Source organism: Pelophylax lessonae, assembly GCF_965119305.1.
Source record: "Pelophylax lessonae genome assembly, chromosome: 1".
NCBI classification, from domain to species: domain Eukaryota; kingdom Metazoa; phylum Chordata; class Amphibia; order Anura; family Ranidae; genus Pelophylax; species Pelophylax lessonae.
In genome coordinates, this window is record NC_138768.1 from 125,771,912 (window position 1) to 125,789,369 (window position 17,458).

Sequence of the window (17,458 nt, forward strand, 5' to 3'; positions counted from 1 at the left end):
CAGGAGTTGGACCTCTTATACAGCTATATGGTAGAGTGAATGCAAATGCTTGTCAGAACCTTCTTCGACAACAACGGTTCCTCCCCTGCATTCATCACCTAATCAACAAGCAATTTTCATGCATGACAATGCCCCCTATCACACAGAAAAACTGGTAAAGCAGTTCCTTGAAGCTGAAAACATTGAAATAATGAAATGGCCAGCCCAGAGTCCTGATCTAAACCCAATAGAAAACCTCTGGAAAATCTTTGGCGACAAAGTTATTGCCAAGAAACCTACTACAGTCACTGAACTGTGGAAGAGACTTGAAGAGTGAAATAAAATCACACCAGACATGTGTTAGAGACTAGTGATGACCTGTGGTCGCAGATGTGCTGAAGTCAATTCAAAGCAAGGGCCTGTACACCTCCTACTTGTTGATTTGTTGTAAGCTTCAGAAATTTTAGTTGTAATCGTTCTCTGTGCTACAGTCATTGCGGTTCTCTAATTTTCATCATTGTTTTTTCTACAAAATAAAGATTTTTTTTCATTTACAAAGTTTTATTAGAGAGTAGCAAAAGGTCGTACAGAGAGATTAACATTTTACAATAGCACCATAACGTCCTAATTTAAAGATATTGCCAACATTTATAGAACTTGACAATAATAGTCTAAATTATAGCTATGTATCAATCACCTCACAAAGTGATAACAGAGACGCCAGAAACTTGTATATTTTAAAATCTAGACTATAAAAACATCCGCATTGACCTATTAGTGTGTAAAACAATTATGAGTGGGTAGGGGGATTCATTCAAAAATTTTGGTCACTGCTCTTCTGGGATTAGGTGGGTTCCAGGTGTTTATACACAATATATTAATATAACCCAAAATAATGTGTTTTTGTGCCAGTTTTTCCTTAAGTCACCTTATGTTTACGGGCATCTGTTGTTTTTGTTGACTTAAGTGACCAGATCTAGCTGCTGAAAAACCTGACTGCCTTTCCCTGCCATAGGTGCAACTCCTCTTGCTGCAATCTAATAGAGGGAGCAGGATCCCGGAACCTAAATGCAATAGTGCCAGATTTGTTGCTGTTAAGATTTAGCTAGGCCTTGCCTGGTGATCAAGTATACATACCTTTTATTCAAGCATCTTGTAGCCAGTCACCTAAAGTTATGGGTCCTTCCTCCTCTTCGGTAGTGGCAGTTCTTACTCCTACTTTTATACTCACGTGTGATTGTTGGTCAGTACACTAGTACCCTGAGCCCAACCTGTTGTGTTAATGCACCCCTACAAGGGGGTTCCATGACAGCCTGGGCTCACAGAAAGTGGGCTAACGGATGCCAACCATCTATTACTACCTGGTAAAGGAGTGCATTATAGTGTACAAGTGGACTTTCTGCAGGGGACATTGTTAGACTGAAGGAAAGTATTGCAGGAAAAGTGTTTTTTTTTTTTTAACCTTGATTGTTTATTAAAGCGGTAGTATCCCGCTTTTTGTCACTTTTACCTACAGGTAAGCCTATAATAAGGCTTACCTGTAGGTACAAATAATATCTCCTAAACCGGCATGGTTTAGGAGATATTTACAGTGCATGCAGCCGCTCGCGCGAGCGCTCTGAAGGTCCGGGGGGACCTTCAATTAGTTTGCCGGGAAATCACTCCCGCGCGCATGCGCGTGAGTGACGTCATCGCGGCTCCGGCCAATCATCGCGCCGGAGCCGTCTCTTCCGGCCAATCACCGTGCCGGAGCCGCCGAGCCCGGAAGAGACGGCGAGGGATCATGGCAGCGCCCGCAGCGATGTCTGGGGGTCCGTGTCGGGGCTTCGTTCTAAGGTAAGTTACACATAATGGGCTAGTATGCGATGCATACTAGCTCATTATGCCTTTGTCTTGCAGGTTTTTTTTTTATTTTTATTTATTTTTTAGGGTTTACAACCGCTTTAAGAAAATAAATTGGGCTTCCTTATTTTAGCAGTTTCAGTGTTTTCTTTTAAGTGTATAACTGCTCATACTCCTTTAGCTGAAAGTGATGTCATTTTATTGGCAGTGCAAGCTTTTATATATAAAAAATTCAAGATATACTTTTTATACTGGGATGATGTACATTTGGTTTATATAGCACAATATGCAAATTCTATGTAGTACCCATACAGAAGTAGCCTGGTTAATTTCATGTATGTTCATTAGGTGTGAAGCATTTCTCCCTGCCTGCTGTTAGGTCACCTTCATAGACCAATGGCTCAGCCTGGGCTTTTTTTTTTTTTGAACCAGCAGCTCTTACAGGGAAGTCATATTTTTTCTAAATGATCATTATAACCTTAATTAGTCTTTTAACTCTTTAAAAGCTAATTTTACCTTTTACATAACCTGGCCTATGCTGAACAGAAGCCCCAATCATTTAAAATACACTGTGCACTTTGTAAAAAAAATTGTTTAGATTAAATGTCATACCCGTGGGCTTTTTTTTTTTGTCACACAAAACCTGGCTGAGATACTCCCAATGCTTACATTCCAACTTCCCAGCTTATTTCCAGGACATGGGCTACAACTAAATGGCTTCATTGAGCGTCCTTTCTTTCCTGATCTCTTGCATCTGACCACCTCTGATCTGATAGGCCTACACAGCAAAGAACAGACCCCTTCTGTTTGTTTTTCGCTGACCATATCAAAGGTCCTACCACCCCCACCCCCCCCAAAAAAAGACAGTGAAACCGACTTTTTTTTTCTTAATTTTTTTTTACTCATAACAAAAATAAATAGCAGGGATTAGGAGTGCGTTTAGAATACAGTGTTCAGGAGTGTGTTGCACGCAGAATCCGGGATTCTGGGGGGGCTGTGATGTGACTGGCAGTAGAGGGCACTGCTGTGGGAGTAGCCCTGCCCATAGCAGTGTCCTGTGCCCCCTTCCCTTCATCTTCTCCCCCCCCCCCCACACACACACACACGGACCTCTGCCCTCCCTTTCCTCTATGGCAGCGATATCCTACCTGTGTACACAGCGGAGGGCAGGAGATAGCACAGTTCTGCACAGAGGGCAGGAGCTGGCAGTGACTTTTCATATTAACAAGCTAGTGATTGGTTACTTAGGAGGCCCTGTGACCTAGCAACAATTTACCTATGGGTTAACCTGAAAAGTTAATTTTTCCAGCGCCTCCGTCCTGAACTGTGCTGCCTCCTGCTATTGGCTGTGCACTGATAGCGGTGGAGGAGGTAGAGAGGGAAAGAACTGGTACCTAGAAGGCACAGCGGAGGTGGCTGATGGGAGAGAGAACGACCAGCACCCAGAAGATAGGCGTTGCGTAATTTATTATATAGAGGTGGTACCCTTCAAACCTTTGATTCCTTAAAATCACAATTTTCTCTCCTTAACTCTTATCTGTTCCGATACCTTTAGTTGCACCGTGCTTTTCATGTGCAATTTACTTCTCGACCTATCTCCTTTACAGTTTTAGGGATTGAGTCTCTACTGCGAGATGACTCCCTGGTGAAACCCCTTTCTACCATATACAAAGCCCTTCAACCTACTATACATGAAGGCCTTGATGAGCTTTTGTCATGCTGGCGCGGGTAGGTCCCCAAGCTAGATTCATAGGACTGGGAGGACATTTAGGAATATTGCATGTAACAATTGGTCTCTACCAGGGATCGATTTAATTCAATTTAAAATCCTCCATAAAGTATATTTTACCCCTCAGGAGCTGCACAGGATCTTCCCCTCACACCCATGTAGTTGTTGGCGTTGTTCGGTAGATCCAGACACCTTTTTCATGTATTTTGGGAATGCCTGATCATTAGGCCTTTTAGGGCATTGATCTCTACTTGTATTCGGTCAGTCACGACTGTTTCTATGCCCCTATCGATAGATGTCTGTATACTAGGTCTTGGTCCATTTGCTGGCCACATCTAGGGCTTTGAGAACTCTGCTAGGATTGTTACTGTTCTACGCACATAAGACTATCCTCCTTAACTGGACAGCCCCTCAGGCCCCCACACTAGATTTCTGGAAATCCATAGTTAAATTTACCTGAGTCTAGAGGATGCCCAACCAAATTATCTAAGGTCTGGGAAATTTGGACCGAATCTAAGGAGACTGTGGCTTCTGTCGCTGTGTCCCTTTTAGAGGTTTTAACTCCTTGGTAATGGTCAGGGAATACTTTGGTGCGCTGTGGGACTGTTTCGTAAAGTATGTTACTTATTGAGCCTTCAAGTGAATACATTTATAGGTTGTAGGGCATTGGTTGCCATACCAATTTTGTTTTTGGTTGTGGTTGTCTTAATTGCCTTTTTTTAAGCCTGGGTATGCACAATAGGCTTTTTTTTGTATAATTATGCCACTTTAAAGTCAATAAAGGAATAACAAATTAAAATAAAATTGTACTTGATCATTAACTGCAGTATTGTATCACTTTAAAGAATAAACAAATCTAACATTAGCCACAATCCAATTTTACTGAGACATACAGGTCTTATTTGGAAAAACAGGGACTGTTGTTTGCCAAATGGAAACGCCTATTTATGCTTGTTTTTTTCCTTACAGAAAAGCCTGGTCTCATGTGTAGCAGCTTCCCCAGCCAGTAATGTGATAAGCCAAGCATTTTTATTGTATGTGCATGCTGACTGGTGTTTGTTATTTGATTTTCTTTTTACCTGGGGAAAACATTTTATTTTGCAGATTCTCTGGAGCCAGAGGGATCCATTACTGTCTCAATGGGTATTGACTTTTGTGATTCCACTCAGACTGCCAGCTTCCAGTTGTGGTACGTTACATTACTGTAAATAGACATGTTGTATGTATAGTTCTGCTCCATATGCTAATGAAGGAAAAAAACAATTGGTTTCCTGATTGTGGTGTTCATTTATTGCATTTATCATTACCTCAGTCTTGCTTTCATACTTAAGTCAGATAGTGTTGCTTTACTGCTACAGATATTTGTATCCCATGTCTTGGTGATTTTATTGTGATGCCAGTTTCCTCACTTTGAATGCATAGATCAATCAAACAGGCTATGCTCTACCAGTAACCCCACCCCCTTGGTCCAGTGTAAATATACTAATATAGACTGGTAATGGGGGTGCATTCACACCATAGCACACATTCAAATATGTTGTCAAATATGTTAGGGTGTGGCACAAAACATTTTTGCATTTACAATTTTACAGACTTTGAGTAGTTGGTTTCTGTATAATGGATCCAATTTCTGCAGGTTGGGATTTTATTCTAATCATATATCAACTGAAGTTATTTCAGTACTGTTCAAGTGAATTGCCTGAGCAGTGTAATTGACAGGTGGAGTGGGTGTTGTTTTCTGTTGAATGTGTTCAATCTGAACTGCTGATGTGTAGGACATTGATGATTTTCATTTGAATCAGTGCTCTTGAGCAGTTTAATGGCTTGTGGTGTACTTTAAAGGGCAACTTAAACCAAAACTTGTTTTTTTTGCTTTGGATAGAGCAAAGTAGGATTAGACACCTGTCCGGTTTAAATTATGTCTGTTCCTCCTGTCTATGCCCTTGTTAGGGAGATTACCCTCTCTATAATGTTTATTGTTATCAACAAGAGTAAAAGTAAGGGAAAACCCAACATTTTGGGTTGTCACCAGGACAGGAAGAGGTGGCAAATCTTCCAATGGGGACACTAGTTCTAGTGCCCCTGGTGAAGAATTTCTTCTTCCTATTTTTGCTCTAGAACAGGAAGTAAAGGAGAGTAACCCCCCCCCCCCCCCCCCCCACTGAGACACACATGGCGAAAAAAAAACAACAGGCACGGGTTATAACCCTCTTACTATATCCAAATGTTTAGTTCCACTTTAATGGCAAAGGATACCAGAACACAAAAACCATCTCAGTCTCCGTTATCATGGTAAAAGGGAATATTTGCTATGTTTTTAAAGTATTCATTTTTTATATATATATATATATATATATATATATATATATATATATATATATATATCTGTACACAAATATTTTGCATGGCTAAAATTGAACATAAACTTCTTTAAAACTTTTGTTAAAAATTATATATACAAATGATATATACATACACTCACCAGCCACTTTATTAGGTACACCTGTTCAATTGCTTGGTAACCCAAATTGCTTATCAGCCAATCACATGGCAGCAACTCAATGCATTTTGGCATATAGACGTGGTGTAGACGACTTGCTGAAGTTCAAACCGAGCATCTGAATGGGAAAAAGAGGATTTTGGGTGACTTTGAACGTGACATGGTTTGTGCCGGAGTGGCTGGTCTGAGTATTTGAAAAACCTGCTGATCTACTGGGATTTTCATGCACAACCATCTCTAGGGTTTTACGGAGAATGGTCCAAAAAAGACAAAAGATCCACTGAGCAGCAGCTGTGTGGATAAAAATGCCTGGTTGATGTCAGAGGAAAATAGGCAGACTGGTTTGAGATGATAGGCAACAGTAACTCAACCACTCGTTACAACTAAGGTATGCAGAATACCATCTCTGAATACACATCGAACCTTAAAGCAGCAGAAGACCACACCGGCTGCCACTCCTGTCAGCTAAGAACAGAAAACAGGCTAAAATTTGCAGAAGCTCACCAAAATTGGACAGTAGAAGATTGGAAAAACGTTGCCTGGTCTGATAAGTCTCGATTTCAGCTGTGCCATTCAGATGGTAGGGTCAGAATTTGGCATAAACCAAACAAAATCATGGATCCATCCTGCCTTATATCAACGGTTCAGGCTGGTGGTAGTGTGATGGTGTGGTGGTGTCAGGAACCATGAATCAGACTAAGACCGAAAATGCAGTAAAAATTACACCTTTTAATGTAATGGTACAGAACCGTAAATGTAGTCAAATAATGAGTGCTGACAATTATCCAACAGCTGAGCAGCCTGAGCATAGAGAAGAGAGCTGCTGCAAGCCCAGCCCTGACAGTACCCCTTCCTCAATGACCCCTCCCCCTTGGGGGGGCACCAAGTTTGAGGGGAAAATGTCTATGAAAAGCACAGAGGACAAGAGCATGCATGTCCGATGAGACCCAAGAGCATTCCTCCGAGCCGTACCCTCTCCAATGAACAAGGTACTTTATGCACCCACGAAACCTACGAGAGTCAACGATTGTATCTCATACTTCTCATGGTTCTCAATCTGAACCAGGTGAGAACGTGGTACCGAGGTGGTAAAGCAGCTGCACGCCAAAGGTTTTCATAATGAAACATGAAATACATTCAAAATACACGTTAGAAGGAAGGTGTAATGTCATCCACTGGGTTGATCCTAAGGAGAATATGGAAAGGCCCAATATACCGCGGTACCAGTTTCAGTGAGGGAACACAGAGTCGAAGGTTACAAGATGACAGCCAGAACCTTTCCCCAATCTGGTAGGAAGGCGCAGGTAAGCGTCGGCAGTCAGCATGGAGTCTGTACCAATTGCTGGCACGTCACAAGGACCCTTGGACCTGCACCCAAGTGAAACGGAGATCACAGAGATGCTCCTCTAACGCATGAATTCTTTGAGGAACAAATGTGTCAGGCAACATGGATGGCTGAAACCCATAATTCACCATAAACGGAGACAATCAGGAAGTGGCATTGATGGCATTATTGTGAGCATACTCCACCCAAGGTAAGACGTCAAACCAGTTGTTATGGTGGTCAGAAATCTAGCAATGTAGGAACTGCTCCAAGGCTTGGTTGGCGCGTTCTGCAGGCCCATTGGGCTGTGGGTGATTCACCGAGGAGAAGGAAAGCTGAATTCCCAACTGTGCACAAAAGTCTAGCCAAAACCTGGACATAAACTGGGTACCCCTGTCTGAGATAACTGTGGCTAGCCCATGTAACCAAAAGATCTCCCAAGCAAAAATGGATGCCAGTTCTTTGGATGTAGGCAATTTCTTAAGTGGAATACGAGACATCTTCGAGAACTGGTCAACCACCATAAGAATAACTGTGTTGGCCTGGGAGCTAGGTAACTCCACAATAAAATCCATAGACAAGTGGGTCCAAGGCCTCTCTTTGTTAAGTATGGGTTGTAGGAGGCCCTCTGGAAGGTGTTGTGGTGGCTTACTCTGAGGACACACAGAACAAACGGCTACGAAGGTGGTTATATTAGTGCAGAGACTAGGCCACCAGAATTGTTGAGAACTAGACCAGATGAGCTGTTTCTTCCCAGGGTGACCAGATGCCTTGGGAGAATGGTATGTCTGCAGCAAAGCAGTGAGGAGATTCTCAGGGACAAAGCAGTGGTGACGAGGTTTTCAGAAGAACGTATCTGAGCAGCAAGAATTCTGTCACCCAAAGGTGAAGTGAGACTAGTGCAAATATTGGCTAGAATGCGATCTGGATGTATCACAGGTGTAGGAACTGACTCCATCTTGGAGGAGGAGGAAAACTGTCATGACAATGCTTTAGCCCTTACATTCTTAGTACCGGGTAAGAATGAGACTATGTATTTGAAGCTTGACAGAAAACAAGCCCATTGTGCCCTTCTGGGAGATAAGTGTTTAGCCTCTGACAAGAATGTTAGATTCCTATGGTCAGTCAAAATTAGGACCGGCACAGTGGTACCCTCGAGGAGATGCCTCCATTCTTTTAGAGCTAAAATTATAGCTAGCAATTCTCTGTCCCCAATCTTGTAACTGCATTCTGCAGGGAAACACATTCTTGGAAAAGTAGCCACAAAGATGCATAGCGTTCTGAGGACGTTGAGACAGAAGGGTGCCTACTCCAGTCTTAGATGCATCAACCTCAAGAATCTAGGGTAAGGATCGGGATGTGCAGTACAAGAGCTGAAACTACCTACTTGAGAAACCCTCTGCATTGAACTGAATCGCCCCCAAACTGCTGGGGAAGTGGGGCAGACATACCTCTTACAGAGGTAATATTTGAGGCGGGTGCCTGCACAGAGACTGGAGCAGACGCAAGGAGGGCCTGCAACACTGGTTGTACTGGAAACAGCCACAGTAGGAGGATGCAGGTGACCAGTGCAAATCAGAAGCATCTGTAACACTATGACAAACTGATCCTGCTCATTCAATCTGGAAAAAATATTACCACTTGGTGGATTGCCTGAATCTTCTGAATTCATGGTCTTCGCCTACTGCCAGGAACCATGAATTAGACAGAGACAGAAAATGCAGTAAAAATCACACTTTAATGTAATGGTAAAAAATGGTACAGAACAGTAAATGTAGTCAAAACCTAAGCCAGGGGTTGGGAGCCAAAACGAGAAGTCAGATGAGCCAGTGATCAGGAAACCAGAAATCAGCATAGTCGGAGGCAGAGGTGCAGGATCAGGAAACTGAAGGGACGTCAGCCGGACAAAGTCTTTCGCAGGAAGTTGACCAGGTGAAGGCCAGAAAGGAATGAACAAAGCAGCCTAAATAGCCAGAAGGTACTGGCTGTAGGTGGAACTGACGGGCAGATAATGAGAACCAGGTGAGCCACTAAGGAAAACAATGAGTGCTGACAATTATCCGACAGCTTAACAGCCTGAGCACAGAGAGTAGAGCTGTTGTGAGCCTAGCCCTGACAGGAGGAAATTTTCTTGGCACACCTTGGGTCCCTTAGTACCAACTGATCATTGTTTAAACACCACAGCCTACCTGAGTATTGCTGCTGACCATGTTCATCCCTTTGACTACAGTGTACCCATTATCTGACAACTTCCAGCATGATAATGCACAATGTCACAAAGCTCAAATCATCTCAAACTTGTTTCTTGAACATGACAATGAGTTCACTGTACTCCAATGGCCTCCACAGTTACCAGATCTCAATCCAATAGAGCACCTTTGGGATGTTGTGGAATGGGAGAGTTACATCATGGATGTGAAGCTGACAAATCTGCAGCAACTGATTGATGTTCTCATGTCAATATGAACCAAAATCTGAGGAATGTTTCCAACACCTTGTTGAATCTATTACATGAAGAATTAGGGCAGTTCTTATGGCAATAGGACGTCCAACCTGGTACTAGCAAGGTGTACCTCCATAAAGTGGCCGGTGATTGTGTGTGTTTGTTTATATATATATATATATATATATATATATACTGTATTTTCTGGCGTATAGGACTACTTTTGAACCTCAAAAAAATCCCCCAAAAATGGGAGGTCGTCTTATACGCAGAGTATAATATCTCCAAGGTAACCTAAGTATAAGTATTACCGGTAGATCATGTAATAGGGGGGTCGTCTTATACGCCCAGTCGTCTTATACGCCGGAAAATACGGTATATATCATTTAAACACAATATTGTCAAAAGTATTGGGACTCCTGCCTTTACACGCACATAAACTTTAGTGGTATCCCAGTCTTAGTCCGTAGGGTTCGATATTGAGTTGGCCCACCCTTTGCAGCTATTACAGCTTCAACTCTTCTAGGAAGGCTGTTCACAAGGTTTAGGAGTGTGTCTGTGGGAATGTTAGACCATTCTTCCAGAATTGCATTTGTAAGGTCAGGCACTGGTGTTGGACATAAGGGCCTGGCTTGCAGTCCCTGCTCTGATTCATCTCAAAGGTGTTCTATCAGGTTGAGGTCAGGACTCTGTGCATGCCAGTCAAGCTCCTCCAGCCCAAACTCGCTCATCCATGTCTTTCTTACCCTTGCTTTGTGCCCTTGTCCAAATCATTTGGTGGAGGGCGGATTATGGTGTGGGGTTGTTTTTCAGGGCTTGGGCTTGGCCTCTTAGTTCCAGTTAAGCTAACTCTTAAGGCACCAGCATACCAAGACATTTTGGACAATTTCATTCTCCTAACTTTGTGGGAACAGTTTGGGGATAGCCCCTTCCTGTTCCAACATGAATATGCACCAGTGAAAAAAATCAAGGTCCATATAGAATTTAGAGTGGAGGAACTTGACTGGCCTGCACAGAGTCCTGACCTCAACTCGATATAACATCTTTGAGTCAGACCTTCTTGTCCAACATCAGTGCTTGTCCTCACAACCCACAAGGATGAGCCAACTCAAGTATTCGGACTCCCTTCACTTTTTTATTTTTTTATTATGTTATGTTACAGCCTGATTCAGTTGACTATTCTTCCACAAATGCCTGACCTCACAAATGCACTTCTGGAGGAATAGTCAAACATTCCTATAGACACACTCCTAAACCTTGTGGACAGCCTTCCCAGAAGAGTTGAAGCTGTAATAGCTGCAAAGGGTGGGCCAACTAAAAATTGAACCCTACCAACTAAGACGCCATTAACGTTCATGTGCGTGTAAAGGTAGGCGCCCTAATACTTTTGACAATATAGTGTGTATGTGTGTATTTGTGTGTGTGTGTGTGTGTGTGTGTGTGTGTATATATACAGTATCTCACAAGTAAATGCACCCCTCACACTTTTGTAAATATTTTACTATATCTTTTCATGTGACATCACTGAAGAAATGACACTTTGCTACAATGTAAAGTAGTGAGTGTACAGCTTGTATAACAGTGTAAATTTGCTGTCCCCTCAAAAAAGAAAACTCAACACACAGCCATTAATGTCTAAACCACTGGCAGCAAAAGTGAGTACACCCCTAAGTGATGTCCAAACTGGGCCTAAAGTGTCAATATTTTGTGTGGCCACCATTATTTTCCAGCACTGCCTTAACCCTCTTGGGCATGAAGTTCACCAGAGCTTCACAGGTTGCCACTGGAGTCCTCTTCCACTTCTCCATGACGACATCACAGAGCTGGTGGATGTTAGAGACCTTGCGCTCTTCCACCTTTCGTTTGATGATGCCCCACAGATGCTCAATAGGGTTTAGATCTGGAGACATGCTTGGCCAGTCCATCATCTTTACCCTCATCTTCTTTAGCGAGGCAGTGGTCGTCTTGGAGGTGTGTTTGGGGTCATTATTTTGTTGGAGTACTGCCCTGCGGCCCAGGGAGGGGTATCAAGCTCTGTTCAGTATGCCACAGTACATGTTGGCATTCATGGTTCCCCTAGTGAACTGTAGCTCCCCAGTGCCAGCAGCACTCATGCAGCCCCAGACAATGATGCTCCCACCACCTTGCTTGACTATAGGCAAGACACACTTGTCTTTGTACTCCTCACCTGATTGCTGCCACACACGCTTGACATCATCTGAACCAAATAGTTTTATCTTGGTCTTATCAGACCCCAGAACATGGCTCTAGTAATCCATGTCCTTAGTCTGCTTGTCTTCAGCAAACTGTTTGCAGGCTTTCTTGTGCATCGTCTTTAGAAGAGGCTTCATTCTGGGACGACAGCCATGCAGACCAATTTGATGCAGTGTGCAGCATATGCTCTGAGCACTGACAGGCTGTCCCCCTACCCCTTCAACCTCTGCAGCAATGCTGGCAGAACTCATTCGTCTATTTCCCAAAGGCAACCTCTGGATATGATGCTAAGCATGTGCACTCAACTTCTTTGATCAACCATGGTGAGGCCTGTTCTGAGTGGAACCTGTCCTGTTTAACTGCTGTATGGTCTTGGCCACTGTGCTGCAGCTCAGTTTTTTTTTTTTTTTGGCAATCTTCTTCTAGCCTAGGTAATCTTTATGTAGGGCAACAATTCTTTTTTTCCGATCCTCTGAGAGTTCTTTGTCATGAGGTGCCATGTTGGAACTACCAGAGTATAAGAGGGTGAGAGCGATTTAATACCAAATGTAACACCCCTGCTCCCCATTCACACCTTAGACTTTATAACACTAAGTCAAATGACACTGGGGAGAGAAAATGGTTAATTGGGCCCAATTTGGACATTGTCACTTGGGGGTGTACTCACTTATGTTGCCAGTGGTTTAGACATAAATGACTGTGTGTTGAGTTATTTTGAGGGGACAGCAAATTTACACTGTTATACAAGCTGCACACTCACTACTTTACATTGTAGCAAAGTGTCATCTCTTCAGTGTTGTCACATGAAAAGATATAATAAAATATTTACAAAAATGTGAGGGGTGTACTCACTTTTGTGTGATACTGTATTTACACACGCACACACAGTTTTTAATATTTTAAGATAAGAGGCCTCGCTGCTGCTAAATAAATGGGTTCATCTGCATAATTGTAAATCTAATTTAGAAATTAGAGGCAATGTTAAACAGCTTATTGATGGGACAATTTGACTTTTCCTGTTTTGAATAAAGGATTCTTACTGTAATAAATAGGAGCACTGTACCATAACAAATTGATTTTATGCAGATCATCACCTTTATGTTTGGGGAGGTTTGCAATATCAGATAAAAAAAAATGATTACTTATTCTACCATTCCAAAGTAATTGTTTATTATTTTCCTATTATACTAACACAAAGGATCAATATTACTGAACAGCCAACAGTGCTATAAATAGATTTCCTTCAAATATTGCCCGTATATTAGTTTTAGCAATCTGTGGCAATGTTATCTCAATGACACTGCTGCAGCCGACCTTTTCTAAACCTATATTTTGTGAGTTTGTGTCTATATGTGTATACTATACTGTGTGTGTGTGTGTATGTATGTATAGATTTCTCTGCTCTGTGTGTGTGTGTGTGTTTGTATGTGTGTGTGTGTGTATATATATATATATATATATATATATATATATATATATATATATATATATATATGTAGAATATTTTTTTATGGGGCAATGGAGGTGGGCTTGTAATTTCATGATGCATATTACCTGCCCTCCATTGTGCCACCCATTGTTTTGATGTCTCCACTGACTACATTTCCTGGATCTGCAGTCCTCTGTATTTACATGTGTCCTGTAGTGGTATGTTGATTTTATGTCTGTTCTATATTGTTGCCATCTGTGAGGTTGGAATGAAGGGTAGGGCATAAGATGTATTTAAGGGAATTAAACGTTTGCACATTTGTTGCTCTGAGGAAGGTATGCTACCTAGCCACAGCTACAAGCTACGGTCTAGCTACAATCCACCTGTGACATATACAGTTGTGCTCCTAAGTTTATATACCCTGGCAGAACTTGATTTCTTGGCCAATTTTTTTAGAGAATATAAATAACACAAAAACTTTTCTTTCACTCATGGTTAGTGTTTGACTGAAGGCATTTATTATCAATCAACTGTGTTTACTCTTTTTATAATCATAATGACAACAGACACTACACAAATGACCCTGATCATATCCCATTTCATAATACCGTGTATTGCCCCTTTTTAACATCAATGACAGCTTGAAGTCTTTTGTGGTATTTGTAAATGAGGCTCTTTATCTTCTCAGATGGTAAAGCTGCCCATTCTTCCTGGCAAAAAGCCTCCAGTGCCCGTATATTCCTGGGCTGTCTTGCTTGAACTGCACCTTTTGAGATCTCCCCAGAGTGGCTCAATGATATTGAGGTCAGGAAACTGAGATGGCCACTCCAGAGCCTTCACTTTATTCTGCTGTAGCCAATGACAGATCCACTTGACCTTGTGTTTAGGATCATTGTCATGTTGGAATGTCCAAGTACGTCCCATGCGCAGCTTCCGGGCTGATGAATGCAAATTTCCCTCCAGTATTTTTTGATAACATACTGCATTCATCTTGCCATCAATTTTGACCACATTTCCTGTGCCCTTTGTAGCTCACACATCCCCAAAACATCAGCGATCCACCTCTGTGTTTCACAGTAGGAATGATGTACCTTTCATCATAGGTCTTGTTGACTCCTCTCCAAATTTAGCGTTTATGGTTGTAGCCAAAAAGCTAAATTTTGGTCTCATCACTCCAAATGACTTTGTGTCAGAAGGTTTGAGGCTTGTCTCTGTGCTGTTTGGCGTATTATAAGCAGGTTAATTTGTGGCATTTGCATAGTAATGGCTTTCTTCTGGTGACTCGACCATGCAGCCCATCTTCTTGTGCCTACTTATTGTGCATCTTGAAACAGCCACACCACATGTTTTCAGAGAGTCCTGTATTTCACCTGAAATTATTTGTGGGTTTTTCTTTGCATCCCCAACAATTTTTCTGGCAGTTGTGGCTGAAATTCTAGTTGGTTTACCTGACCGTGGTTTGGTTTCAACAGAACCCCTCATTTTCCACTTGATTAGAGTTTGAACACTGGTGATTGGCATTCTCAATTCCTTGGATATCTTTTTATATATGCCATTCCTGTTTTATACAGTTTAAATATCTTTGACAATTCTTTTGCTTTCCCCATGACTCAGAATCCAGAAACGTCAGTGCAGCACTGGATGAAAGATGCAAGGGTCTGTCAGGAGTCCAGAAACTCATTGACCTTTTATACACACACACTACTTGCAAGCCAACAGATCACAGGTGAGAATGGTTACCTTTAATAGCCATTCAAACCCCTTGTGCATGTTACCAGGCCAAAATCACCAGGGTATATAAACTTTTGATCAGGGTCATTTGGGTAGTTTCTGTTTTCATTATGATTTAAGAAGAGTAAACACCATATTGATCAGGTGGGTTTTGTCCCCGAGTGACAGGCGGCAGATCAGACGAGCGGTGGATTTGACCACTGTGTTGCAATCTAATTGGGACGGGAGTTCTTCCCGCCAGGGAATGCTTTTGTCATTGGACCTTCATAAGGCCTTTGATTCTTTGTCCTGGACTTTTCTTTTTCGCATTCTCTCAAGGTGGAATTGTGGCCCGACTTTTTTTGGGGGCATTGTACTCTAACCCGTCAGCCAATTTGGTTGGGCATGGTGATGTCTCGGATTCGTTGAAAATTGCGAGGGGAACTAGGCAAGGCTGCCCTCTATCGCCACTTCTCTTTGTTATAGCTATTGAAACATTGGCGATAGCCATAAGATCTGATCCTAACATACATGGTGTGGAGAGCATCATAAGTGTGGCTTGTTTGCCGATGATTTATTGCTCTTTGTCACGGATCCTGTCACCACCTTGCCCAACCTGTTTGCGCTTTTATCGAGATTTGAAGGGGGATCGGGTCTGAAGGTTAACCAGCTCAAGTGAGATGCATTAAATATAAACCTTGATGCCGCGACCGTGGCGGCTCTGCAGGTTTCCTTCCCCTTTCAGTGGTGCTCGAGGACGCTTCCCTACCTGGGGGTTCGGCTGACACCTGACATCACCTCTTTATTTGGTGTGAATTATACACCACTTTTTGACTCCACGGCTCAAGATTTAAAACAATGGCAGGCGCATGATCTCTCCTGGATGGGCAGAATAGCGGTCCTTCCGTGGGTGCTCTATTTTTTAGGACTCTCCCGATTCCACTACCGATGGCTTTCTTGCGGCAGCTCCAGGCCCTTATCTACAAATTTATCTGGCATAAGGGGGGGGGGGCTGGCCCGTTCCACTATGTACAGATCCAAATGGAAGGGGGGCTGGGAGTCCACCACTTCTTGTGATACTACAGGGCGGCCCAGTTAGCACAATTATATCATGTTTTTTCCACCTTCAATAGGCCGCACTGGGTGGATTTGGAGACGCAGGCTTGCCAGCCCGTGCCTTTGGATCTTCTGCTGTGGTTTCCCGCCAGGGAACGGAGGGCAGTGTTGTGCCCTGCTCTGTCCCATTCCTTGAGACTGTGGGATGTGGCATGTAAAATATACCCTCTTAGGTCCCCCCACACGCCGGTAGCCCCCCTCTTTAATAACCCTCACTTTCTTCCAGGGCTTCAGGTTCCTCAATTTCAGTGGTGGATTGACAAAGGACTTTATAGAATAGGCCATTTTATAGACCATAAAGGGGTACGACCTCCTACCTATTTTAGGGAAACACTGAAGATGCCCCCTGGGGAGTCCTATCGCCTCCTCCAGATTACCCATTTCCTTCGGACCCTGAAGGATGACCACACTGACATTACGACTAGAACTTTGTATGAGAATAGATGCATGGGGAGGTCCGGGGTGAGGGGGGGGGGGGAATTACGGAACTATATGGATTATTTACTAACCCGGCTACTAAGCCTTCTTATCAGCTGGCATGGGAGTCTGACTTGGGGGAATCTACTGACGAAGAGGATTGGGACAGGTGGTCGACCATGGTGCACAGGGGTATACTCAACACCACTTTGGTTGAGGAAAACTATAAGGTGCTATCCGGGTGGTACTTGGTGCCGACGAGACTAGCTAAATTGTTCCCGGGCACTTCCCCCCTGTGTTTCCGACAATGTGGGCAGGAAGGGGATATGTATCATGTGTGGTGGAACTTCCCAAAGGTCCGGCGCTACTTGATTAGAGTGATTAACCCGATACACTCGGCGACGGGTCAGAGAATCGGTAGGGACGCCAAGACAGTGCTGTTTTCAGATTTGCCAGTTGAGATTCCGAAACATACCCGTTCCCTTATATTTTTTTGTTCTCCTGGCGGCAAAAATCACTATAGCGCGTGCTTGGAAGACGCCTGGAATCAATATCCTGCAGGTGAAACACAAAATGGCGTGGATTATGCTCAATGAAAAGTTGGCTGCCATTCGTTTAGATAGGCAACATAGATTTGACCGTGTATGGAACCCCTGGATTGCGTGTTCTTTCTTCTTCTTTTTCTTTTCCTTGCCCACCACAGTGCGGGACATAATTATTTTCTTTTTTGTCTTTTTAGTCTTTCTCCCTTTTGT

The 17,458-nt window shown here is 42.9% G+C and overlaps 1 protein-coding gene across 1 annotated transcript in view; it reads left to right on the top strand.

The window, feature by feature from the left end:
• AP3B1 (adaptor related protein complex 3 subunit beta 1) overlaps nt 1–17,458 on the top strand; it is a 553,719-nt gene that overhangs the window by 468,950 nt on the left and 67,311 nt on the right. The window contains exon 24 of the mRNA XM_082265474.1: nt 4,655–4,739. Within this exon, the coding sequence (XP_082121600.1) occupies nt 4,655–4,739 (85 nt within the window). The remainder of the gene's footprint in view (nt 1–4,654; nt 4,740–17,458) is intronic.